The sequence below is a fragment of the Galeopterus variegatus genome, unplaced genomic scaffold, assembly GCF_000696425.1.
Source record: "Galeopterus variegatus unplaced genomic scaffold, G_variegatus-3.0.2 Scaffold2522, whole genome shotgun sequence".
NCBI classification, from domain to species: domain Eukaryota; kingdom Metazoa; phylum Chordata; class Mammalia; order Dermoptera; family Cynocephalidae; genus Galeopterus; species Galeopterus variegatus.
The window spans coordinates 33173-60431 of NW_007728633.1; the positions used below are offsets into that span (position 1 = coordinate 33173).

The 27259-nt window shown below is 46.0% G+C and overlaps 1 protein-coding gene across 1 annotated transcript in view; it reads left to right on the forward strand.

Moving 5' to 3' along the window:
- AOX1 (aldehyde oxidase 1) overlaps positions 1 to 27259 on the forward strand; it is a 105111-nt gene that overhangs the window by 7323 nt on the left and 70529 nt on the right. Inside the window, exons 5-18 of the mRNA XM_008582123.1 lie at positions 258 to 384; positions 2117 to 2178; positions 4439 to 4528; positions 7740 to 7820; positions 9595 to 9739; positions 10827 to 10919; positions 15531 to 15682; positions 17689 to 17782; positions 20469 to 20578; positions 21949 to 22133; positions 22855 to 23029; positions 24716 to 24808; positions 25885 to 26054; positions 26678 to 26792. Coding sequence (XP_008580345.1) covers positions 258 to 384; positions 2117 to 2178; positions 4439 to 4528; positions 7740 to 7820; positions 9595 to 9739; positions 10827 to 10919; positions 15531 to 15682; positions 17689 to 17782; positions 20469 to 20578; positions 21949 to 22133; positions 22855 to 23029; positions 24716 to 24808; positions 25885 to 26054; positions 26678 to 26792 — 1692 coding nt within the window. The remainder of the gene's footprint in view (positions 1 to 257; positions 385 to 2116; positions 2179 to 4438; positions 4529 to 7739; positions 7821 to 9594; positions 9740 to 10826; positions 10920 to 15530; positions 15683 to 17688; positions 17783 to 20468; positions 20579 to 21948; positions 22134 to 22854; positions 23030 to 24715; positions 24809 to 25884; positions 26055 to 26677; positions 26793 to 27259) is intronic.

Here is a 27259-nt window from a genome sequence, read left to right on the forward strand (position 1 = left end):
TTCTCACTCTGGGAATGGAGGCTACACACTGCTGATTCCAAATTAGAAGAGTTTGAGCACTTAACCTTGAGAAGTGATTATAATGCTAGAGGAGCAGCCTAGGAAAAGGGACACTGGCAGACTCTGATCCCAGGGATGAGCTACATTTGCTCAGGAAGTGGGTTCCATCATGACAAGGGAGACACAGGCTGTGGACCCTGGTGAGAGTTGGTGTCAGCAGGTAGGTGCACTGTGACCATGCATGTGTGTTTTCCCAGGAGAGGATTGCAAAGAGCCACGGCACCCAGTGTGGATTCTGCACCCCTGGGATGGTGATGTCCATGTACACGCTGCTCAGGAACCACCCGCAGCCCTCAGAGGAGCAGCTCATGGAATCCCTAGGGGGTAGGTCTGACCAAGAGAAAACCCACCACCCACCCAAGGCCAGGTGTTCAGCTGCTCCACCCACCCCTGAGCATCATCCCAACCCCACGCAGGCCCTATGCTTCGGTTACTTCTAAAGTAGCTACAGTCCACCCAAGAGTAGAGATGCCCAAGCTGTCCCCTGCTGATCAGAGCACATGTCTGGAGCAGCCTGCGCAGAACTAACACGCTGCACATGGGCCACACCATGTGGGCTCTAGCAGAGGAGCCTTCCTTGACTCTTCCAGCTTCTGGTCTTTGACAGTAGTCCCTGGCATCTCTTGGCTTATAGATGCGTCACTCCAATTTATGCCTCCGTCTTCATGTGGCCTTCTCCCCCATGTGTCTGTGTCCAAATCTCCCTCTTCTTATAAAGACACCAGTCACTGGATTAGGGACTACCCTAACCCAGCATAACCTCATTTTAGCTCAATTACATCTACAGAGATCCTATTTCCAAATAAGGTCATGTTCACAGATTCTAGGGGTTAGGATTTCAACATATTTGCGGGGGAGGGGGAATTCAACCCATTAACAGAGTCCTTCACCTATCAAAAGAATCCTTTAAAATGTGCTATAGGCTTAAGTTACTAAAGAGAAATGTATAAACATATCTCTTTCACAGGATCAATAAATACCATCTTCAGGTGTCAATAATCCCTAAACAAGTCACCTGTTAGATAAGCTAATTCTTAGATTGGTGAAGGCTGACAGGTGAGCACAGACACACTCTCCTAACCTGCCAGCTGCTGGTGGACATCCTTGACTCTCTCTGCTCCAATACAGTAAATAAGATTAGTCATCTAAAATCCCCACCTCCCTTAGGTCCTTCTCCTATTTGAGGTCCTTCTGCAGCTCCTCATGCCTAAAGCGTGGCCAAGCCTCACTTCCTCACCAGGCACTCAGAGAAGTCCATCCACTGGCCTCACTCACTCATGCTTCCTCCTCCTTTGCATGACTCCCTGCAGGCCAGTCTCCTCCCAACCTCTGCACATTTCCTCTTCTGCACCTTGTCTGCACTGCTCTGAGAACCTTGCATGCCCCTGCCCTGCTCTCCACCAGTCCATAGCTTGCTCATCACTCAAGCCCAGGCTTCCTTGTCAAGCCTTTCCAGATGAACTCTATTCCACATTGACCCTCTTCCACCCCGACCCCCAGGCCTTCATCCTGGGAAACCTGACTTTCTAGGACTTTACAGTGCAATAGAATTACTTGCAGACCTCTTAAGTGCAGACCCCTGGCCAACCCCAAACATTCTGATTCAGGAGAGTTAGAGCAGGGCCAGGGATCTGCACTTTTGACAAATACTCCTAGGAGATTCTGATGCAATGACCTAAAATCCACTGAGGAGCACCACTGTCCAAGGTGTGATACTTGCTCATGTAGTGCCTTGAAATTGCCTATGTTTTCTTTTTTAGGATCCCCACCATTTTACATTGTGTCTGATATATAGTTGTTGTCAATAGATTCATGTGAATGAATAAATTAATAGATGGATGAAAGTAAGCTCACCAGCTAGACTGTCATCTTCTTTAGGACAGAGAATAAAACTGGAATTGAAGTGGGGAAGATAATACTCTAAGTAGAAGAAAAAAGCATTAAGCAGTTTGGCAGACATTAAAATACTCTCCAAAAAAGACTGGATCTGTTTCAACTTTCAAAAGAAACCAGTAAAAACAAAGCCTATTGATAGCCATGCTTCTTCTCTGATTAGGTAATCTATGCCGCTGCACTGGGTATCGGCCAATTCTTGAGAGTGGGAGGACCTTCTGCATGGTGAGTAGGTGACTGGGGGGAAATCCTCCAGAGCAAGAATAACAGTGGCAGGTGGTTGAGGCTGCAAACACAGGAACTGAATTTTTTTAGACCATATAAATAGACAATGAGATCAAGTCAGTTAGCTCCAGCTGACTCACGAGTTGTAGCTATTTCTGGAGAATTGGGTGAACTTTACACTACCCTTGATGTTGTCCAATCAAAACCACAGAGGGAAGTCAGGTGATCTAACTGGCCATCCAAACATTGTCCACGGCTAGATAAGCGAGACTTCTGGACAGGACAGGTAGGAGGGCTCCAGCAAGCCCAGGTAGACAAGCAAGGAGATGGAGTTTGCCTTGGTGAGGCAAGGTTAGTTCCAGGAATCCCACCAGCTGGGAAGGGGTGAGCAAATAAAGAAGCTGAATATGCAGACTGGAATTCAAAATTCACTCCAAGTGCAAGAACACAGAGTGTTTTGTCTACAAAATGGTCTGTGGTGAAAATCCAATGAGCCTTGCTCGGCACTTAGTAAGAGTTCAACAAACAGTTGCAACTGTTCTTGAGGATGTTGTTGACACTGTGAATAGTGTTTGACAGGGAGAGCAGACAGATACCTCTGATGGCCCTCTGCTGAGGGCAGGACAGATGTGGGCAGTACAGCCCTGAGACCCAAGCAAAAGGGACCCCACACTTTAGAGGACCCCTCTCTGGTCCAGCTTCACCCATTCTCAGGAGTCCATGAGGCCAAGATGACTTGCCCACCTGGAGCCTTCACCCCTTTTCTAGATCATTCTTCACGTATGGCCTTGACCCCACTCCCAGGCCTGACATAAGCCTCTTTTCTGTGTCCATCTCAGGAGATCATAACAGCCAGTGTCTGCACCGCTACATTAAAGGGTGGCCAACAAGTGGCTGTTTGTGAAGGAAGTGAAGCCAGGTTGGACATTCAGGCTGAGGTGCCCACACAGGTGCTTGAGGCCCCTCACCTGGAAATGAGCCAGAAGTTGTGTCCCATGCCCCAGAGCCCAGCGGGTCACCCATGTATGCCTGTCCCAGACCTCTACTGCCACATGGGGGAGCCAAAGTTGTCAAGCTGAGAAATTAAATGAAGAGCTTGTAAGCCCAGCAAATTGCTGGTGTAAGAGGAAAAGCACTTATGAAATACAAATAAAGGGAGTTAAAGGAAACTTCTTTCCCTGTGGATGTGGATGTTATTCACCTTTCCAGGTGCACAGACTTTGGGGATAAAGGCAAAAATGTAGCCAACAGGTCCCATGGGACTTTAATGGGCGAAAGCAACCCAGTCCCATAGGGAAGACGCAAGGTTTATATCTACCGGGTCAAAAGGAAACTGGCTTTTTTTCCATTATGATTGATGCACAGTCCATCATGGAAGCTCTCAGAGCTCTGAGTAACAGAGGAAGCGCTGCTTGCTTGGGCCAGCTGTCTTTGCTTCTTGGGCAGAATTAAGAAAATGGCAGCTTGAGACACTTGGGCAGAGACAGAGAACTGAAGTGTCTGGAAGAAAGTATTTTGCTAGGTACTTAGAAGAAATTATTTGAGGAAAAAGATACAAAAGGTAAGTTTGGAGGAAATAGAAAATGAAAGAGCCGTCAAATGGAAACCTGCCGTATGGTACATTGTCATCACATTCCCCATCAGCCCCACACTGACCCCAAATGTCTGGGAGATCTGGTTACCAAAATGGTCTCCCTGTTTTTTTTAATTTTTTAAAATTTTTCTTAAGGCCCTATATGAATTATAATATTCAATGTCATTGAATCTTATATATGCTAGAGACTGGATAAATGGTTATTGCCTGAAAAACATTAATTTTACCAATAGAAATTAACCTAAAAAGATTCATATATGTACACAAAGCTGCACATGTAATAAACAAAAGTTTTCAAATATTATGTACTATATAAATACAGCACAGTCCCAAATACATATTATGTTAAAATACCATCAATGGAATAGAGTAATGACAGTTTATTCTTTTATACTTCTCTATAAGCTATATTATTCATTTATACTATATATTATAGATTATATATATTCTATATCATATTATATATTTATATATTCTGTATGTATCATTTTATCTTAAAAAATAAAACAAAAGAAGAAAGGCCTTGTGATTATCCTTGTTCCAATAGAAACTACCAAAAGTGGCTACAGAAGTCTAAAGTCTCATTTAAACTGCTAAACCTTTCAGGGCATGTGCCTATTTCCCAACTAAAAAAAGTTTTTAATCTAAGGCATTTCACCTTTTTAGGAGTCAAATGGCTGTCAACAGAAAGGACCAGGAAATTGCTGCTTGGATCAGGGAGAAAACGATTCTTCCTCACTTGGCAGAAGAAGTGACGTGAGTCCCTTTGTTTGTCATCTCGCTGTTAATCTTGCTTAATGCTGGCCCAGAGTTGACACTGTGCTTGTTAGTTTCAATGGTCGTTCTCTACTTTACTACAACTGTGCAAAGTACATGCACAAATAAAGTGCATTTGGGAACTGGGTAAGGTGTTGATCCAAAGCCCATACTCTGATTTTCCCCTTCACAGTCTGAAACACTGCAACACCAGGACAACAAAATTACTCAGATAAGAGAAGAAACCCCTCCCCCAACTATGGATGAGTCACATCCTCAGGTGAAAACGGATCTCTGTCCCTGGCCCTACTCTCGCAGTCATACTCTATCACCGTCTCTCATCCTTTCTAGAGAGAGGGCGCTGTGACCTCAGGAAGGCTGAGGAGCCTTCCAAAGTCATGTGGCAGGTTAACAGCCCATAACTAGGAAGTCCAGCCTTAAACATTTGAGTCTCTGGCTTTGCCCTCTGAGAGACACTAGTTTCCAAAAAAGAACCACTGCCAAATTCTTAAAGGAATTACTTAGAGAAGTTGAAATATAGGATAAAATGGAGATCTGGCTCCTTATAAACAAGGATATCTAAGAGCACACAGCTGGCTTTGGACAAAACTGTGCCCATCCTTCCTTCCTGAATCTATTTCCATTCTTCAGACCTTCCTTTTTCCCATTCTTGGCTCCCACTGTCACCTCATTTGGGTCTGAAGAAAGTGCGCAATGGAAGAGAGGGGTTTATCCATGAGAGTGGGCTACACCTGCCACGACCACTTCACAATTGGCGCCTTGGTAGGCTCAATACATTCTAAAGTTGATTCTCAATTTTGTGATCTCAGGAATTCAACTTGGGCCATGATTGGGCTCTACAGAACACTTGATTCACTTTAACCAAAGTTAAAAGAACATGATATTTAAACTGAAAAGTGCCCCGATATTCATTTATAAAGAGAAACACAATTGTAAAGTGGATCTTGTAGTCGCTGAGCCACACATCCTTTCCCTGCAGAGAAACAGACATAGAAAGCCAAATTATAGTGATAGACACAGAGCAGTTGCATAGTCTTAGTGGGTAGTGTCATAGAAGACCCCTCCTTCCACCAGAGTGGACCTGCTGGTTGTCTAGGTGTGTGCCCCTGTGACTCTCTCTTCTCTCTAATCTATGTTAGTGTCTTCCATTTGGGTAACTTTTAAGTCTTGACCTAGGACCTGTTTAGGGAACTTTTCATTTCTCGGCTTTGATTCATTGTTTCTTTTACATTGTAATTCTCAGGCACAATCTTATTTCTGGGATTTAGAGATATACCATATTATTGCCCCCAAGTACTGCCTATGCTTTTAATTCCAATTAATGCAAAACTGATCATTTAGATGTGGGCCTATAATGCCTCAGTCTGTGGCCTTACTAAGAACCTGACAAGGAACAATTACTAGTTTTCCTTCTGGATCCATGGAAGACCTCACTGAAAAGTGCCCCGATATTCATTTATAAAGAGAAACACAATTGTAAAGTGGATCTTGTAGTCGCTGAGCCACACATCCTTTCCCTGCAGAGAAACAGACATAGAAAGCCAAATTATAGTGATAGACACAGAGCAGTTGCATAGTCTTAGTGGGTAGTGTCATAGAAGACCCCTCCTTCCACCAGAGTGGACCTGCTGGTTGTCTAGGTGTGTGCCCCTGTGACTCTCTCTTCTCTCTAATCTATGTTAGTGTCTTCCATTTGGGTAACTTTTAAGTCTTGACCTAGGACCTGTTTAGGGAACTTTTCATTTCTCGGCTTTGATTCATTGTTTCTTTTACATTGTAATTCTCAGGCACAATCTTATTTCTGGGATTTAGAGATATACCATATTATTGCCCCCAAGTACTGCCTATGCTTTTAATTCCAATTAATGCAAAACTGATCATTTAGATGTGGGCCTATAATGCCTCAATCTGTGGCCTTACTAAGAACCTGACAAGGAACAATTACTAGTTTTCCTTCTGGATCCATGGAAGACCTCAGAGAGATAGAAAAAGAGGGGAGTATTATTCAAATGTCAGGTCATTTTACCTATTCAATTACCCTTCAAAATATGGATTATTTCCATTTGTTCTTTAAAGGGGTTAAGCACCTCTCCATTGGAAAGGTCAGAGAGCCAAGCTGAGATTGAACCCAGATCTGTCTACCTCTGATGTCCACGTTTCCTCTTCTGCATCGCACCTGCCTCCGCCCCTGCATCCCATGATTCTCTCCCAATTTTCCTGACCTCTTCAAGAATGTTTCCTAGCAATAAGTGTTTCCCACAACTAACCCAGATCTAATTCAAACAGGATTACAAGCTGGGTAAATTTTCACTGTGCTTTAGTTTCTTGATGGGCAAAATGGAAATAATGATCTACTTTTTTTTTTTTTAAAAGATGACCGGTAAGGGGATCTTAACCCCTGACTTGGTGTTGTCAGCACCACGCTCAGCCAGTGAGCGAACCGGCCATCCCTATGTGGGATCCGAACCCGGGGCCTTGGTGTTATCAGCACCGCACTCTACCGAGTGAGCCACGGGCCGGCCCAATGATCTACTTTTTTTATACAATTATCGTGAAGACTAAATAAATTATCGATACATGTAAAAGCACTAACCCGGGGCCTTGGTGTTATCAGCACCGCACTCTACTGAGTGAGCCACGGGCCGGCCCAATGATCTACTTTTTTTATACAATTATCGTGAAGACTAAATAAATTATCGATACATGTAAAAGCACGTGGAATGTAAACACTCAGTAAATGTTAACTATTTTCATTAAAGTCAGATTGTATGTGTTCATACGTGGGCACGTATGTTTAGAGTCATTTTTACTTAAATTACAAGACTTTTCAGAGCTTTTAGCATCTTGAATCCTGACTGGGCAGGGGAAAGAATAGTGGTTGGGCACAGTGGAGAGAACTTCCCAAACTTACTTAACTTCTGATAGTTTTTTATAGAATGTCTTGGTGTTTCCCACAATACTCTTTGGAGTATTTCATAGAATACTCTTTCCTTTAGTATCACATTAGTGATAAATCAGGATCTCTCTTACAAAATTCTCATTTTAAATTATTTGGTGTGAACTATTTCCCTGTACCAGGAGAGTAGGAGAGTTCTTACTATGTTCATGTTGTCTAATTCCTGTAAAGAATTACACACTGTTTCTAATTGAGCAGGGCTGACAGGGCCATCTGCTTCTTCCCTTTATACAGATTTGCACGGAGCTGTTTGCAAAAGAGGACTTCCAGCCCTTGGACCCTACCCAGGAGCTCATATTTCCTCCAGAACTCTTGGTAAGATGAGTTGAGTATGTTATGCACTCGTTTAGATATCACCCATTATAAACTCAGTTTCATAAAACCATCCATTTTTCCTTCCTGTGAAACTGTCAAAGTGTGGAAATGTTTGATCAGAGCAAGATGCCTTCTCCCTCCCCAGCTCACCAAGCCCTGGCTGACCCCTGGAAACATTCCCTGAAACCTCAGCTGAGGCTACTTTTTAAATGATTCCATCCTCACTCGTATCACTGTCTTCTGGAATGTGTCGCTATTGACTGTCCAGGTGGTACAGCATTGCTCAGCTTCCACGTGGTCTTCCCAGCCACTCCAGTACATCGATCCCAAGGGGCACCCCCAGGAGCCCCACTGTGCGTCTCCCTTCCTCCCGTCAGCATCTGCGTCTTTCTCCTCAGGCATCCAGCAGTCCCATTCTATGAAATACCTACTTCTGAAGGGGTTCTAATGTGTTCATTTATCCATTCAACAAATATTTATCCATTCAGCAAAGTGCCAGACACTGTTCTAGGTACTGAATAAACACCAGGAAACAAAACTTACAAAAAGCTCCCTGGAGGAGCTTGTAATCTAGTGAGAGAGACTGACAATAAGCAAAATAATAGATAAAAGATGGAGAGTGTTAGTAAGTGAGAGTGTTAAGAAGAAAAGAATAAAACAGAGAAGGAGGATTAGATGCAGGGAGTTACAATTTTAAATACAGAGAAGACTTCTCTGAGAGGGAGACACTTGAAGAAAATCTGAAAGGAAGTGAGGACACCAGCCACGAAGATATGTGGGGGAAGCACAATCCACGTGTGGGATCAGCAAGTGCAAAGGCCCTGCAGGCGGGAGGACACCTGGCCTGAGCAAGGGACAGAGCGGAGGCCAGCCCAGCTGGAGCTGAGTGAGCCAGGGGAGGTCAGAAAGCCGTCAGGGCCAGACCAGGCTGGACTTAATGCTGCTGGGCACCTGTGTGAGAGGAGACGCTATTGTGGGGTAGGGCAGAGGAGGGCATGCTCCTTCTTAGGTTGCAATGGCATCATTCTGGCTGTTGTGTTGAGAATAGCCTGCAGAGAGGCAAGGGAAGGTACGTGGAGCCCCACCAGGGGACCAATGCTATCCTGAGAGATGGTGGTGGCTGGGCCAGGCTGCTGGGGTGGGGATGGTGAGAATCAATTGAATTCTGGATATATTTTGGAAGAAAAGCCAACAGGCTTTGCTACTGGATGTGATGGGGGTATGGGAGAGGGAGAGGAGTCAAGGCTGATTCTGGGGCCTTGGCCAGCTGGAAGGGTGGAGTGGCCATTTACAAAGATGGGGAAGACCTCTGGAGGACAGAGTATTTTTCCTTTTGGGGTTTCCTTTTCAGGGGCTTGGAAGGAGATTAGATATAAGGAGCTCAGTTTTGAAGAAATTAAATTTGAGATGCCTTTTACACATCTAAGAGGCAACAACAAGCACTCATTTAGATATGAGTTTGGATTTCAGAGGAAAAGTCCAGGATGAAGATATTAATTTAGGAGCATTTATAATTATGATATTTAAAGCCATGAGACTAAATTATGCTAAATTAATCCATACTGAATGGTCAGTAACAGGTGCCAGCTTATATTGTCACTTGTTCCCAAAAAGCCATCTATTTATAGGAATCCAGGCATTGACCACAGACATAGTATCTATTCTGGCAAGTGGACCCTGGAACACCTGAAATCTCTCTAGAGGAACATACCTCCTCCTGGGACCTTGTATACAGGTGTGCACAGGAACACACATGCTTGTCATTTGCCCTTAGAGGATGGCAGAGAACCCAGAAAAACGAACCCTGACCTTTTATGGAGAGAGGGTTACCTGGATCTCCCCTGGGACCCTCAAGGATCTCCTGGAGCTGAAAGTGAAACACCCTGAAGCCCCTCTGATCCTCGGCAACACCTCACTAGGTGAGTGCCTGCAATGGTTCTCATTCCACCATTGATGCTGAACTGAACTTCCTGTCCCCTACTCTGTTCTTGGTCTACAAAAACTGCTTTTTAGGGATGAAAGCCTCATCCTTTATAGTAAAGCTGGCGGTCTCCAAGTTGGATGTACATGTACCTGGTAGTATGCAGGGTGATCCCTTGAGGTGGGGGGAAAAGGAATTAAAGGAGTTTTTCTGTAATCATTTAATTTATCTTGTACATTTTTATTTTGTTTTTGTTAAATATTGAGCAGACATATTAGAATGCAATACACACTCAGTTACCGCCCACACCCACTTCAACCAACTGAGCTACCCATATGGGCCCCCTCACTTGCTTGTTTATTTTTGGTGGCTGGCCAGTACCACGCCCATCTTAAGAACTTTGAAAGTCCCCCCCCCACCTGTGGGCCCTTCTAAACCACACCCCCTTCCTTTACCTTCTCTCTTGAAGGGATTCATTAGCCTGAATTTTGTGTTGGTTAGTCTCTTCCTTATTTTTATAATTTTACCACATATATTTGAATCTCTAAACAACATATCATTTAGTTTTGCATATTTTTGAACTTCACATAAATAGACTGATACCGTATTATTCTCCTGTAATTTGCTTTGATCATTCGACATTCTTGGCCTGAGATTCACCCAACTGTGGCATGTAGCTGTGTTACATTCCACTGAAGGAGCGTGGAACAGCTTGTCATCCATTCTATTGCTGAAGGACAGTTTGTTGAAATAGATCCCGCTGCTTCCAGTAGTTTGGGCTATTATAAATATTCTTATGTATGTTTTGCAGTGCCTATGTGCAAGAGTGTTTTAAGAGCTTCTCATCCTTTTTATTTCCTATTTTACATAAATGCAGTGAGCGTGTAAATAAATAAATGCATATATGGGGAGTGCATGCTCTATTAATTTATTCAGAAGGGATTAATGACCACTGCTTTCACATCTATACACAGCTATTGTCAATCTTTAAAATTTGTGTCTGACTATTTTTATGAGAAAATTTCAATGCAAAAACGAGGCATTTTCTCTTTCCTAACTATCTCTAAAATCTGTTTACTCTTCAGGACCTGCAATGAAATCACAAGGACATTTTCACCCAATTCTGCTCTCTCCTGCTAGGATATCTGAGCTGACTACAGTGACTAAAACAAGTGACGGTGAGTTCCTGGTGTTTTTAGTGAGATGTCAATGAAGCCATCCCTGCCATAAACTTACACTCGTCAAATAACTCAGAACCTCCTCATCATGTGTCTAGTCAGGCCTATTTCTAATTCTTCATCATTTTCCTATATTTTTAGATATTACACCCCCCCCCGCCCCCGGTGAAACCTTTCTGTCAAAATCTTTTTGGGGAATATGAGGTATCCGAATGGTATCATTCAAGACCTTGCAGTCACCTGCAGTATTCCTGCCTATAAAATGCCATGGTGGGGGCCGGCCTGGTGGCGCACTGCGCTAGTGCGCCGCTTGGGAGGCGCGGCGGCGCTCCCGCCGAGGGTTCGGATCCCACATGCAGACCGGTTCCCGCTCGCTGGCTGAGCGAGGCGCGGGGGCAACGCCGAGGGTTGCGATCCCGTTGCCGGTCCTGGTCCAGTACGGGGGCGACACTGAGGGTTGCAATCCGTTGCCGGACACGGAAAAAATAAAATAAAATAAAATAAAATAAAATGCCATGGTGACCCAGAGACAATAAATTTGCAGTGTCACTTTAATGGGAAAACAGCCAGAGAGAACAGGTGCTGCCCACCAATTAGACAATCAATTCCATAAAGAGAGGATGTTTGCAGGGAAAAGTAGGAGAAATATTGTCTGGCACTTGCATGCTACTTGTCTCATGGGGACAGTGGCAAGGGGACAAATGGGACAAATACTTGCCTGGGCAAGCACCACAGCCACTTACAAAACCATCAAGAGCCCACTAGTGCAGAGTGCCATATCAAGCAAGGTGGAGCTCACAATGTAGGAAGAAAACACACAAAACTCCACATTCAAATGCATGGCAGAACTTTAAACAAAGGAAACCTTATTTTCCTCCTTTCTTCATCCCCCAGAGTTCTAGTCCTGTTCATGCATGTAAGTGCTCAGTCCATGGCTGATGAATTAATGGAAAAAATGAATGAATGAATGGGTCAGGAACTTGAATGTAATGGACGCAGTGGTAATGATGACTTCCTTAACTTAGGCAACAGGGAAATTGACTGAACTGAAAGCTTTAGTCAAGATTTGACCTGTAGGTCACTGTGTGTTTGGGAGGGACAGGGGTGGGCAGGGGAGGGCTGCAACACTGCCGTCCAGGAGTCCTGCCTTCCTGGCCTCTAACCATCATCAGCCACACTTAGATCACTGTAGACCAGCAAGCCTGCCCTTCCCTATCTGACCCCACCCATTTGCACGGGAAGGAGCCCTTCCTGGATTTTGCCCAACAAGAAGGCTTCACAGCTTCAGTCTTGGGACAATTCAGGTAGCATACCTGAATGCCATTTAGAAAAACAGAGAAATGTGCTTCGATTGGCCTGAAAGCCTGGTAATGGCAGAAGGGAGGGAGAGGAAGAGGGAAGAGTAGAATGGAACGGTCGGGAGGACAGCCAGCCAGAGCACTACACAGAAGGCTGTGGCAGGAGGCCCTTGGCCTGCTCCTCACCGCAGGCATCATTTAGCCCTGCTATTTTCAAACTTCTCCTTAGCACCACATCCCTGTCCTCAAACAAATCTTCAATAAAATAAGTAAATAAAATAAGCTGCTCTGTTCAAAAGACTTTTCATCATCCTTCCCTTTCTCTGAGCCCCCTGAGCACAATTCAAAATCCTCCAATATAACCCAAATTTCTCATCTTATAGATGAGGAAGCCAAGACATGAAAGGAGAGTGGACACGCCCAAGGTCCCCAAGCTGGCTGGTGGTCAGGTTACAAGGTTTCCCACTTGCAACTCAGAACTATTTCCTTATCGCCACTGCTGGCCTCCTGATGCCCCGCTCCCCAGCCCAGCTCCACCCCACAGCCTGTCCAATTGGCTGTTTGCATTGACTGCTTGGTTTGGTCTCTGCAGCCAAAGTAGAGCCAGATTCTAAAATCTGAGGAAACTAAACAATGTGCCTGCCTCTGGGCCTCGGAAAATAAAAGCATGAGTACCCTCTAGTGGCTTCCAGGAAAGTTTCCATGCTTCTCAAACTTCTACTAAGCCCAGAAGAGTGAAGGACACTGAAGGGGAAGGAGTGCACTGGGGCCAGATGTGTCCCCCCATCACCCCCAGAAAATAGATTTGTGTGAAGCTGTCATTTTGACTTAAACATTTGTTTAAATTTTGCATGCTCATCCATAGTACAAATATGTTTGGCTCAATATACATCTTTTTTTCCTTAAAATCTTTAGTATAGTAAGTGCTCTAGAAAGTTGCTGCATGTTTATCCCATAGGCCCATGAACCCGAGAAACATGAAGTCAAAACGAACCCCCCTTTCTGAGAATCAAACAGAAGCTCTTTCTAGGGCCGGCCCGGTGGCGCACTGCTACAGTGCGCCGCTTGGGAGCACGGCGGCGCTCCCGCCGAGGGTTCAGATCCCACATACAGACCGGTTCCTGCTCACTGGCTGAGCGAGGTGCGGGCGCAACACCAAGGATTGCGATCCCGTTGCCAGTCCGGTCCGGTACGGGCGCGACACTGAGGGTTGCAATCCGTTGCCGGACACGAAAAAAGACAAAAAGGAAAAAAAATAAAAAAATAAAAAATAAAAAAGAAGCTCTTTCTAATTCCGTTGGAATTCAAGCCAGATTTTATGACCAGAGATGGGATAAAATATGAATAAAACTATAGTAAATAGTATTTTCTCAGTACAGCCAAGCAAAGTGTGTCATGCCCAGCACAAAGTGAGGCATAATGTGAGAAATGGAAATAGCTGAACTAAAGCCCCAAAACAGATTGTCTGGCCTCAGACTGGGTTTGAAATCTCATGAAGACTCAGGCAATAGAGCAGACAGCTGGCATTTCATGCCTGCTGGGGCTGACCTGCCCTTTTCTACAAATGTCAGATAAAAAGCGGCAATGCTGTTCTGTGTGATGCTTCTGACCTTAATGATGCCATAATGATGCCTTTTGGTTTCTGGCTTCTTCTCTACTAAGGATCTGGGTCTTCTCCTTAGGGAGAAGGAATTGTATGACAGGAACCAAGCTTCATTTTCCTAGCACTCCTGCAAAGATAAGGCCAGGATTCTTGCAGAAGTTAAAGACCAGCTTCCAATGGAACCTGTGATGATAATGAAGCAACAGATCATTGCTGATGGTCTGGGGTGGGATCGGGTCCCACATTACAGCGTGCATTTTATGAGATGCTGAAACAGATGCAGGGTGTGAGGACTGCAGGCTGAGACATTGCAGAGAGGAGGGACAGTTTGGTTACTTTTAGGCAAAGTGTACTTAGCATTAGGATAATAAGGAGCAGTGGTTTCCCTAATCTATAAAGTCAGCTGAGACTATTGAAGCAGTTCGGGTTTTGTGAGGGTGTGTTGGCAAGGGGGCGGGAGTATTGTTTCATGTACTTTTTTTGTATTGATAAAATACAACTATGTGGGAGGGTAAAATATTCTCAAAGATTAATCAAGAGTAAAATCAGGGCTGGCCAGTTGCTCAGTTGTTTAGAGCATGGTGCTGATAACACCAAGGTCCAGGGTTCGATCCCTGTACCAGCCAGCCACCAAAAAAAAATGCCAATATTGGCTGCCCAGTTAGCTCAGTTGGTTAGAGTGTGGTGTTGTAACATCAAGGTCAAGGGTTTGGATCCTCTTACTGGCCAGCTGCCAAAATAATAATAATAATAATAATAATAATAATAATAATAATAAACTTCTATTAAAGAGAAAAATCAAAGCCCATCCTGAAACCTGATAAAAACAGACTGTAATTAGACCCTAACCCTGCTACTGATGGCAAATCAAACTCTATGTGTCAGTGTTTCATTCTGAAAATCCCAGGAAGTAAAGGATTCATTTTAAAAGGCCAACTAAGTCACCCCCTGATGGTTTGGGTGACCACTGCACTTCTGAAGATTGAGTTTCATTCCTACTCAAGAGAAACCCTGAAGTTCATGCTAATACCCTGCCAATCCTCACAAGTATGGCTGGAGAGGTTGTTAAAATTTTGAATTACTTCCTTGCCAGTAGCATTGCCCCAATCCTCCTGGATGCTCTCCCATCGCTGCCCTGGCCCCTCCACAGGAACCCCCAACTTCCCCTCACCCAACCACACCCGACATAATGCCTGGGGCAGCTCCTTGCATGGGCTGTGTTCATTCTGATTGGTGCATGATTGATTTTAGAGGATGACCTAGGGAATTGAATGACATTTGACATTATTTTAATGCCATCAGATTTATCCCCCTTAATCACAAAACAATTCTGCATAGCTTCATCATGGTCAGTCAGCAATAGGTCATGCAAAGTTCTAGTAGGCTCTGCCACCTGTAGGTTGTTACTGTCATTCCTTCTCTCTAGCCTCTATTTCCTCCTGTCTGTCCAAAGAAGAGTGTGGACCAGCCCAGGCTTCCCAAGCCTGGCTGCATAGGAGAACCACCTGGAGAGCCTTTTAAAAGGCCCCACATCCAGAGATTCTGATTTAGTCGATCTGGGAGTGGACATTTGTGCTGTTTCTAAGTTCCTAGTGACTCTCTGTGCAGCCAACGTGGAAAGCCACTGCACTGGCCCAACACTAGCACTGGTGCCATGATTACAATTTAGCAGCCCTCCCATGTCAACCACAAAATCAATTTGCTTTCCAGGACTGACAATAGGTGCTGGCTGCAGCCTGGCCCAGATGAAGGACATCTTGGCTGAGAGGATACCCGAGCTCACAGAGGAGAAAACTCAGACGTACCGAGCCCTCCTGAAGCACCTGAGGAGTCTGGCCAGTCAGCAGATCCGGAATATGGCAGTAAGTTTCTCAGTTTCAATCACTGGTCACACCATGCCTAATTCTCAGTCTCACCAAAATGTTGGAATATGCATTGGCAGAATCAGTATCCAAAAAGGTCTCAGCAGGTTGACACAGGCATAATAAATAAATATTTTAAATTAAACATTATTTAATAAATATTTAAGAGAGAATTGTAAGTCAAGTTCTAGAGTGGTTAAGCTGTAACACAGGTGAGAAAAGGACATCATGGTTTTGCTAATTTCATGTTAAGCCTGTCAACCTAATTCAGTTTTAGGCTGCATTAACAGAAGTATAGTGCATTAGTCTTTTTCTGAAGCTTATAACAGAAATACCTGAAACTGGGTAATATGTAAAAAAAAAACAGTATTTATTGCTTACAGCTTCAGAGGCTGGGAAGTCCAAAGTCCAGGGAACACACCTGGTAAGCACCTCCTTGGTGTGTAGTGACTCTCCACAGCAATGCATGGTTTCACACAGCAGATGGCTTGAGTGAGAGACTAACCTTCTCACATGCTCTCCTCTTAAAGCCATCATAACTGCAATCATGACCACCATTAAACAATTAATGGATTAATCCATTCACTAGGGCATGGCCCTCACAATCTAATCACCTCGCAAAGGCCCTACCTTTCACTTACCATAATAGGATCTCCCACCCTGGTAACACTATGTGTTATAGTGGGGACTAAGTTTCTAATATGTGGAACTTTGGGGGACGCTATGAACCCATATCACATAGTTTCTAAAAACAAAGAGGGTAGCTTTCTCTACTTTGTACTGTTCAAACCACAGCTGGAGAAGGATGCTCACATCTGGGAGGTACATTTTAAGGTCTGGTTGTTTTTTTACCTCAGAAGGAAGGGAAAGAGACATAGGTTTTCAAAATATGAATGCTCTCTCTCCTACATACCCATAGAAATACTTGGGATATGGGGAATTGGGGCAGGACATGATTCCTCTGAAAAAGCTCTCGAGTGATTCCAAAATGTTCTCTCCCCGGTCAGGAACTCTGACTAGACATCCTGGAGCCTGGCAAGGAGATGGTGGCAGGAGAATGAGGGGTTGGAGCCACATCCAAGAAAGGAATTGGTACAGAAGTAGGACCTATGTGAAAAAGAAAAAAAAAAGGAACAGGGAGTTGGGAGAGTTCAAGAGAACATGAGAGCTGCTTTCAGATATTTATAGACTCCTGAGGACAGATGTGTTGTTATATATGATCACAAAGAAATATGATCAATAGGTAAGAGTCCAGGGAGGCAGATACCAGCTCAGGGGAAACAAAAGAACTTTAAAACTGAGCTTTTCATAAAGGAATGGGGTTCCCTGTCCTCACCTATGTTCCAGCCCAGACCACAGCAGCCTAGGAGGTCCCTGTAGATTCCTTCACTATGTGGGGAGGAGAGTATTGAGTATAATGGCCAGTCATTTCTCTCCCATGTTCTGAGATGCTACAGATTCAATCAGATCCATGTGAGTCTCCCAAGGAGAGCAAATGTCAATTCTCTGTCAACGGTGTGTATGCTGCTGTGGCCCATGTGAGGGCTAGCCATTTCAGAGGCCCATGAGAGATGAGGCTGAGATCCTGTGTTCACAGGCGGGATGGCATCCCTGCAGCCGCACCGTGGCCATCTGCACTGTGGCCAAGGCCTAGTAGGTGTGACTCAGAATGGGCCGCTAAGCCTCACTGCTTGGGTTGGAATCCTAGACCTGCCACCTCCTGGCTGGGGGACCTTGGTTAAGTTTCATGATTTCTCTGTGCCCCAGTGTCTTCATTTGTTGAGAGCTTAGACAGCATGTGGAACATACCAAATGTTAGGTAAGTGTTAGTTACCTTCAGTTCCTCTTCTGAGTCTAAGGAGCCAGTGGGAGGGGTCCTCCCAACACTCTGGACTGAGTCCCCTCTGCAAAGACCAAGATTCCTCTTGACACTTTCTAGCCACTGAAAGGACCACAAGCAGGTGCCTGTGGGAGACAGAATGTCCAAGCTAACTCTCTCTCCTTAGTCCTTAGGAGGACATATTATAAGCCGGCATTGCTATTCGGATCTGAATCCAATTCTTGCTGTGGGCAACGCTACCCTCAATCTGATATCAGAAGGTGAGCTACTTCAGAACACTCTGACAGCACCTAAAGATTTTTGTCTTTGTATTTTTTTTTTTTTAAGGACTTGCTTTAAGTCAGAGCCCAGGTCCCTGACTCTCAATTCACCATGGGGACCTCAGACTCATGGGGAAAGGCACGTTAATGCAACAGCTGGCTGGTGCTTCCTTCTGACACCACACACATGCAAGCATACACACACACATGCATGCACACATGTGCACAAAACCTGGGACCATAAGCTCAGCTGGCTCGCATGTAAGCCCACGTGTTAGTTCATGTGTTTTTGCTAGGCCAGTAAACAGCAGGGGTGGTATGCAGAGGCTGAGGTGAGGGCCAGGTCCCTGTGGCCTGAGGGACTGCTCCCTGCTTCCTCCTCCTCCTCACAGCCCTCCTTCCACCAGCAGACAGTCTGAGGCCTCCCTCACAGGGCCCTCTAACTCATCCGCCTTCCTTCCCCCCTTCCCATTTGTGTGTAAGAAGCCATGTCTGGTGAGGACACACAGTGGACATCGGGACATGGTGGGTCCCTGGGGGCAGGGGGAAGGCAGTGATTAATTATAATTGCTGGCTGAGGGGAACATTCCCTTGGGGCAGCTCCCTGCTAAACCACCTTCCCATCTCCCCAAGTGCCCAGCACACTCACGCTGCTTCACGTATGCTAACATGCCCCTCAACTGGGTGCTAACTACATGCCAGGCTGTGCTGGACATTTCACACATCTAGTCTCCAATCCGCTCAACTTCCCAGCCAGGGTCACTTGTAGAGGAAGGCATGGGATGTTATTCTCAGTCTGTGATGCTATAACAAAATACCTGAGACTGGGAAATTTATAAAGAGAAATTTATTTCCTCACAGTTCTGGAGGCCAGGAATCCAAAATCAAGGTCTGGTGAGGACCCTCTTCTGTGTCATCCCATGGTGGAAGACGGAAGGGCAAGAGAGAGCAAGAGGGAGCTGAACTCACCCTTTTATAACAGCACCAATCCCACCCATGAGGGTGGACCCTCATGGTCTAATCACTTCTTAAGGGTCCACCCCTTAATACTGTTACAATGGCAATTAAATTTCAACATGAGTATTGGAGGGGACAAACATCAAAACCATAGCAGATGTGAGGCCCAGTGTGTCTGATTTCTCAATAGCATGCTGGCCTCTTCTCCCCAGGCCATCTTGTCCTCTCCCCAAAGTCTCTAGCTCTGAAATGTCCTTTTGTTGCCCCTCCCCCAACCACCTACAACCAATATCCACTCCCTCTGTCCCTCCCACTCACCCAGTCACTGACTCACTGGCACCTCCTGAGAGCTGACAGTATCCCTGGTATGGGGTCCAGGAGGAGCAATCACCATCTCTGCCCATGTGGACTTCTGGGATGTGTCCAACCAGGAATGGGCACGGTAACCCTCCCTGAGGTATTTGCTGGCTAACACTATCCAATCCCTCATTGCTGGAATCCAGACATGTTGAGGAGAGACTTGGTGGCCAAGAAATGAGTTCATGCCCCAAGCTCTCCCCTCTCCAGCTTTGCATGAGGCTGGCCAAGAAGGACTAGAGGAAAGGCTCACCCTGCTGACCAAGTCAGGCTCTTCACTGAGTCCTCCAGACCTGTGGCCTGGGATGACCCCGAATCAACCCACAAAATCCAGGAGAGAAAAAGCCAAGGATGGCATGGTGCCCTTCCAGGGCCTTCTACTACAGAAGTATTAGCAGTAGCAGCAGCAGTAACAGTAGTGTTCTTCTAGTGGGGTGTTGGTTGTTACCTCTGGCTCACAGTCTCTGCTTTCTCAGCTCAACCAAAGCCATCTCAACCACAAGCATGGCCCCGGCCCCAGCGAGGGCAAGTAGATCAGCTTGCTGGCCCAGCAGCAGGGCAGGGGGCCAGGCGGAGATCTCCAGGGAGCTCCTTTGGGGCACTCCTGCCTCCCTCCCTCATGACCACACCTACATTTCAACCAGCACAGCGCTGATTGTGCCAGGGATTGAACCACATTGTCCATGCGCCATAGTTTGATCTCAGGAAACCTTCTGCACTGCTACAAGCCATTTTTTAAAGCCAGAGGGTATGGCTCTGATCACCAAGAGGTGCCAGCTGAGCTGGAAGGAGGCTTTATTAATTGTTTCCTTTGCTTCAAAGGTGTAAGTATCTGTCTCAGGAGCTGACAACAGCAGCATTTAAAGCCAGAGGGTATGGCTCTGATCACCAAGAGGTGCCAGCTGAGCTGGAAGGAGGCTTTGTTAATTGTTTCCTTTGCTTCAAAGGTCTAAGTATCTGTCTCAGGAGCTGACAACAGCAGCACGAACAAAAGGCAAATGTAATGATCTGAACACTGTTAACAGTGGGAACGAGCCCTGCACTGGCTCAAGTTACACCCTTACCTTGATTACAGCGTGGAATGGGTTCTATTGCATTAACCAGCCTCTGCTGAGAGATGAGAACCACATGTGCCTGGCAGGCCTGCGGTTCATGTGGCGTGTTCTCTGATCACAGTAAATGTCAGGAAGCAGCTGCTGCCCCTTCCTGTGGAGAGAACAGCGACCCTTGCGGCTCTACCACAGCCTCAGACCCCTGCCTCAATCTGTGTAGAGGAGGCTGACCTTTTCTTCTGCACTGCTGACATTTAAAAGTACAAAATAATCTCACTTTCTTTGTTGCGACTGTTTAGAAATGTCATTTTCTTCCACAGAAGGTACACGGCAGATTCCTCTAAACGAACATTTTCTTGCTGGGTTGGCAAGTGCAGACCTTAAGCCAGAGGAAATTTTGGAATCTGTCCATATCCCTCACTCTCGAAAGGTAAGAATTCCACTGCCTGCTTTCCGTAACTGAGTCCAGTCATCTTCAGAACTCTAAAAGCAGGTGAAGAAAAATGGCTCTGCCCTGAAAACCTGTTTTCTGTCCCACTAGACTGGTCCAGCCCCAAGGCCCTCAGACAGCCTCAGGCAAGCTGCTCTGGGGTATGGATTTGGGGTGGTTGTTTCAGCTGTAGGGTGGGGCCTGCAGGGGGGAGGGGCAGCTGTGGCCATGCCTCAGTACCCCCTCACTTGTGTCCAGGGGTTAAAGCTCTCTGGCCGTAGAATGGAGCTTCTGACCTCACCCACAGGGAGCTGGAGGCTCAGCTCAGCCTTCCCACTCCCCACTCTGGCCAACCCAACAGGTCACGGGGGCACAACGGCCTCCAGATGTGTGCTAACCTAGGAGCCCCTGGGTTGACATGGCCACCCAGCAGGCTACGGAGGTACCATCTGCCCTCACTCCCTGTACCCTGCGCCTCTCCCAAAGCTGCACCGGAATCCAAGAGGACAGTCTTCCCAGAGAGAGGCAATATGACACACGCGTGCGCACACTCACAGCAATCAAAAGCCAGGCGTCAGCCGGGTTATGGAGGAAGTCTGTGTTGAGTTATGCCTCCAGCCCTGTAGGCTGTTCATTACTTTTTCCTTTGGAGTGGAAACTTCCCATTCCATGTACATCTGTGCAAAAGCAGTAGACAGAAGAGCAGGCAGACTCAAGCATGAGCACCCTTGTTGGCTGCACAGATGGAAATGCACTTAGGGGCACAGGCCATGGTCACTGACCCCACCTCAGCACACCAGTGGGCATGGTGCCAAGGGGTCAGTGGGGCAGCCCTCCCCCTCCTGACTTGCTCCTGACACAACATTCCCTAGTCTGCTGTGGGAAATTTCTGTCCAGCTCCCTTTCGGCCTTCCACTTGCCAAATTGAAAAGTGATTGTTTCTACTAGCCAAGAAATGTAGTGGGTCTCCTTTGTACTTCAAGCAAACCACCTTTAAAAGCCTCTGTGTTAGGAGGGCTCATCCATCCTCCTGGGGGACAAAAGCGTCTGAAGACTAGAAGGAATGGCACCTGGAAATACGAACACGTGGAAATGTGTCCTTCCCTGTGTGGGTTTCCACAGCAAACCGCGCAGAGGCATCCGGGCATCAGAGGGAAGGGCACGGTGATCCCTGTCTCTTGAATGTCCAGGACCTTGGGGTGGGCCTTTGGGAGGATACCATTCTCCCTTTGAACAAAATGTCCTCTAATTGTGCCAACTGTCCTTTGTGTCCCTTTAGATTCAGTCTACATGATTAATTAAAGGCGCTAAGAAGCCATGCTGTTAGTTTTGACATGTCAGATAACCCACAGTGGTTTTTGTTTCCACAGTGGGAATTTGTGTCAGCCTTTCGACAGGCTCAGTGCCAGCAAAACGCCTTGCCTGATGTGAACGCTGGCATGCGGGTCCTTTTCAGAGAAGGCACAGATGCCATTGAGGACCTGAGCCTTGCCTACGGAGGACTAGGGGCTGCCACAGTCAGCGCACCCAAATCCTGCCAGCAGCTCCTGGGCAGGTGAGCGGTGAGCCCTGCACTCTGAGGGCAAAACTTGACATTGACGAAAACAAGTGGAAATTTGGCTCTGGCAAGTGCTGGCAGAGCCCTGGGAAAATGGAAACTCCATTATGTAAAATCACTGCTTGTCCTTTCTATCATTTTGTGGAATGAACTAAATCTTACTTGACTTCAGTTAATTGGATGCCACTCTTTGGGGGAGGGATACAACAAAAATGGTCCAGGCCTGAGTTCAGCCGGCAGGTATTTTTTTTTTTCCATCTGGCCCTCGTTCTCTCATGCAGATCGATACTCCAGCAAACCCACACTGGGCAGCATCTGAGTGGCACCTAATGCTCCACTGCTGGGTGCACTCTATTTCTTTCTCAGGAAAGGCAGTAGTCAAGTCTGAGTCCTGTGTAGATCATAATGGAATTGGCCATAATGGTCTATTTATTTAATACCTGGTTCTAGCATATTCTGGCTCCGGAACATGCTTGGTTCATGTTGCCATGGAACAGGTCCCATTCTCACCCTGCCTTGACCCTTGGGCCACTCGATGCAACCTCCCCAAGCCTTGGTTTTCATGAGGAGGCTTGATTAGGTGATTTCCAAGTTTCTTTCCAACTCAAAAAAGGAAACTCCAGGATACCTAAAATGTCACCATTCAATATCCAGTGCATGCCAGGTAATTGAGACTCCCCTTAACTAGTTGGCGCCTTCCTGTCTCTACCCATGCCAGGCTCTGGAATGAGCTGATGCTCAATGAGGCTTGCAGGCTGCTTCTGGACGAAGTCTCCCTCCCAGGCTCAGCTCCGGGCGGCAAGGTGGAATTCAGGAGGACTCTGGTAGTCAGCTTCCTCTTCAAGTTCTACCTAGAGGTTTTGCAGGAACTGAACAAGATCGTAAGTGCTCTGGTGTTTTCATTTGCTAGGGCTGCTGTAACAAAGTACCACGGGCTGGGTGGCTTAAACAACAGAAATTTATTATCCTACAGTTCTAGAAGCTAGATGTCCTAGAATAAGGTGTCAGCAGGGTTGGTTCCTTCTGAGGGCTGGGAGGGAGAATCTCCTAGTTTCTGGTGGCTTGCCAGAACTCTGTGATGTTCCTTGGTTTGCAGAAGTGTCACCCTGATCTCTGCCTTCACATAGCATTCTCCCTGCATGCCTGTGTCCAAACTTCCTCTTCTTGTGAGGACATCAGTCATACTGGATTAGGGCCCATCCTCATGACCTCATTTTAATTGATTACCTCTGTTGTAAAGATTCTACCTTATTTGGATAAGGTCACATTCCGAGGTACTGGGGTTTAGGATTTCAACGTATGAATTTGGGAGGGACAGAATTCAACCCATAACATCTGGCTTTTATGAGCTCCTTGTAACCATAAGCTCACAGTTTTCCCACAACTTTTGCAAATTGTCTTGTGGGCAACCTAAGCCATTATCTGTCACCTGTTCCCAGTCAGGTCTTGTCAGTTCCCAGCCAACCCTCCTGCCCTGAGGGAGGGATTCAGCCCTGAAGGGCCACAGGAGGCTCAGATGCCAAACTATCTTCAGTCCACAGATCTTTACTGCGTGCCCTGAGCACTGAAACATCATAGTGCCCCTGCTCTGCCTCCAGTATGCAATTTTTTAATTTTAAAATCAACTTTATTGAAGTAAATGTACATACAATAAAATGCACCTATTTAAATTCAGAGCATTTTGACGAATGTATATACCTGTGTGGCCACCACCTCAACTAGATATAGAACATTTCCATCACCCCAAAGTGTACCCTGTGCCCCCTTGTGTCACCATCCTACCCTGCCCAGACAACCACTGATCTGCTTTGCAGCACTATAGGTTCATTTTGCCTATTCCAGAATTTTCTACTCAATATAAAATGTAAAATAAAATTTTATTTTTCAAAAAGACCAAAACTACTATGTGTAGGCTAATATTTAAATAGCTTTCTAGATTTGCTGGCTGTAAACTTCTGGAATAAGTTAAGCAAAGCAAAACATTCTCTCTCTCTCTCTCTCCATCTCCTCCTCTGACCATGATTAAAACTCTCACCCTACCTGTGCTCCCTGTTCCCCAAACACACAACATCCCAACGGTCCACTGTTCCTAAAGCATCAAGTTTTAGACTTAGATGAAGACCCTCACCAACCACATTCTCCAGGATAATCTTTGCTGCCTTTTAATTTCTGAATCGAGACAGACGTTTCAGCAGCACCCAGAGCAGTCTTACCAAGTCTACTACTCTCCCAGAAAGGCTGAGTTCCCAAGAAAAATAATCAGATTTGGGGCCTTTTGTGTACAGTGGACTCCTGCTTATTCTGGGATGGCTTATCCAGCCCCAAGTTTCCTTGGCAGGCCTCTTCCTCCTCAGGGCAACTTGAGGATGGATCAGATTCAAACCAGTCAGCCCAGGTCCTCGTTATATGGAAAGTGGGGTGGCCTGGAGGGTCAAGAAACATTCATAAAAAGTGAAACCCTGGGAGGTAATGTGGATTTGGGTTATCCAGGTTACCATGCATACTTGAGCCAAGTCATTTTCGCACAAACCCAAGCACAGTCTAACCAGCTTATCTTTTTGTTCTGAATTATCTCTCAGGACAGCAGTCGTTATCCCGAAATCTCAGACCAATTCCTGAGTGCTCTAGAAGATCTCCCAGTCACAATACCCCAGGGAGTCCAAACATACCAGGTCAGTGAGTTTAATTTACGTGAAACCTAGAAACTAAGAGATGAATTGGGAGTGTGCCGAGCAAGCAAGCTTTCCAGAGTTGTGATTTTTAGTTCTGGCTCTCTAGCTCAGTGCACTGGCTCTTTGTTTAGGCAAGCCAGGGAGGCTCTGGAATCTAAGGTCAGGCCTGAGCTGCCACTAGATGTACTCAAGGCTGCACCACCTGACTAATAATTATACTCTCTTCCAAGTGATATTCTTTGGGCATTTGTTTGATGTTTACTCAGAAGAGTGGCTAAGCCAGAAGGTTCAACCTCCACCCTTGATTGCAAATATTTCATCTCCAGTCAGCAGACAAGAGTCCTGCGAATAACAGACCTCACCCTTCTAGGAGGAGGATTTAGAAATGATCTATTCTTGCTAGAGCACAACCCCTCCCCTACCCCACCTCCACACACACACACACACACACACACACACACACACACACACACACACACCTTCCTTAAGAGCTCCAGAATAAACACTTTCTCTGTCTCCTTATACTCCTAATGATGTGTTTGTGCCACTTACAGAGGGAGCCAGGGTGAATAATCTGCATGGGGGGGACTCGATTGCCATCCCCCCACCCTCTGCCAGTAGCAGGTCAATACTCAGGCTTCTGGTGTAGATTTTGGCCCCCACCCTCAGGAACTATATCATTGTAGGCCTCATCACCACTTTATATGTAGACAGGTTGATCATTGGAAAGATGAGCAAGCAGGAGAGGGAGAGCTTCTAAATTTCTGAAGAAAGGGGTCCAGGGGCACCACCTGGGAAAAGAAGATGCCGAAAGGAGAAGCTACTGTGCCCCTTCGCCTACTTCACCATTTTGCCAAAAGGCTGGCCGTGTCTAGGGCATTGCCACATCTCTGAAATGGCAATTCCCCATTCTAGTTACATCATTAAATTGTCACACTCATCATCTGATCCACTGCAGTGTTTGTTGCCCAAGGGTGACCGTCTGATTTCTCAATCCTGAATCAGGATGTTGGTGACTGGCCAGGCCACTTCTAAAGATTAAGGGTTTCTAGGGCAGCTCCTGTCTTCCTCTGTAGAGTGTGGATTCTCATCAACCTCTCCAAGATCCAGTTGGGCGCCCTATCATGCACCTGTCTGGTCTTAAACATGCCACTGGTGAAGCCGTATTTTGCGATGACATCCCCATGGTGGATAAAGAACTCTTCATGGCTTTGTTGACCAGTAGCAGGGCTCATGCAAAAATCATGTAAGTAAACAAAAAGCTTTCAAAAGCCTTTTAAACACATACCTGTGGATTCCCTTGGAGGAATGTACCCATTTTCTCCTGCAATGTCCTGAACCTGAAGAACCTAAAATGGAAAGAATAAAGAAAAGATGGCCAGTGCCAGGAGGAAGGAGGGAGAGTAGCTAGAAATGCCCATCATGAAAGAGAGAATAAAAATCATAGTTATGGGCCCCTTGTTTCCATCCTAACTTCACTAAACCTCCCCTCCCTGCTGCAGCCTCAGGCGCGGCTCAAAGGAACAACTCCAATATTGGGCTGATATTCAGTTGGTGATAAAACACTGAAATGCCTGTTTCATCACCAAATGCTGAATGGCCACTGTCCTAAGTTGCCTAAGAACATCCCTTGCCACAGCCACACTGGCCACCCCAAATACCTCCCCCACAACTAGCTAAAGAATTACTTCCTGGCCCAGCAGGGCATCTCCTGAACCTACTCCATGGCAGCCTCATTCTGACTGGTCAGGACCTAAGCTGGACTCGTTGTCATATATTTTGATTTTCAACCATGCTCTATTCCTCCCTCAGGTTTGGGGTCCTCAAAGCTTGCTGATTTCTATTTCTTAAATATCTCTCTTTGTTCAGATCAATTGATTGGTCTGAGGCCCTTGAACTACCCAAGGTGGTTGATGTGATAACAGCTGAAGATATTCCAGGTACCAATGGTGCCGAAGACGACAAATTGTTGGCTGTAGATGAGGTATGTATGGGACATGCTTTCCCACATGACCTTGTGCAGACAATCACCAAGGTGCCACCTCCAGCCGACTTTCCATTGCCTGCCAGCTCTTTCTGCCACTGGAAAGTAGATACAGCAGGGCTTCTAGCTCCTCTTCATCCCTAATGTCTTTATTCAGCCCTACTCTTCTGGAGTCAGGAAACAAGATATTAAAAGGAAACTTATTTCAGAAAAGCAATACATCTTAGTTTTGCCACTGGGTGCTCTTGAGTCCTTTTTACCCTCATCTGAAGAGTAAATGCAAGGAACCAATCTGTATCAGGATAGAATATCCTAGAAAGATCTAGAAAGGAGAGGACAAAAAATAACAGCACTTCCACTTATTTACACTGAACTCCTCTTCCTCATGTTCCACCTACCTTCACCTACTTTATTTACCCCAAGCCTCTGATCCTTTCCATCTGGGCCACCCATCACAGCACTAAAGC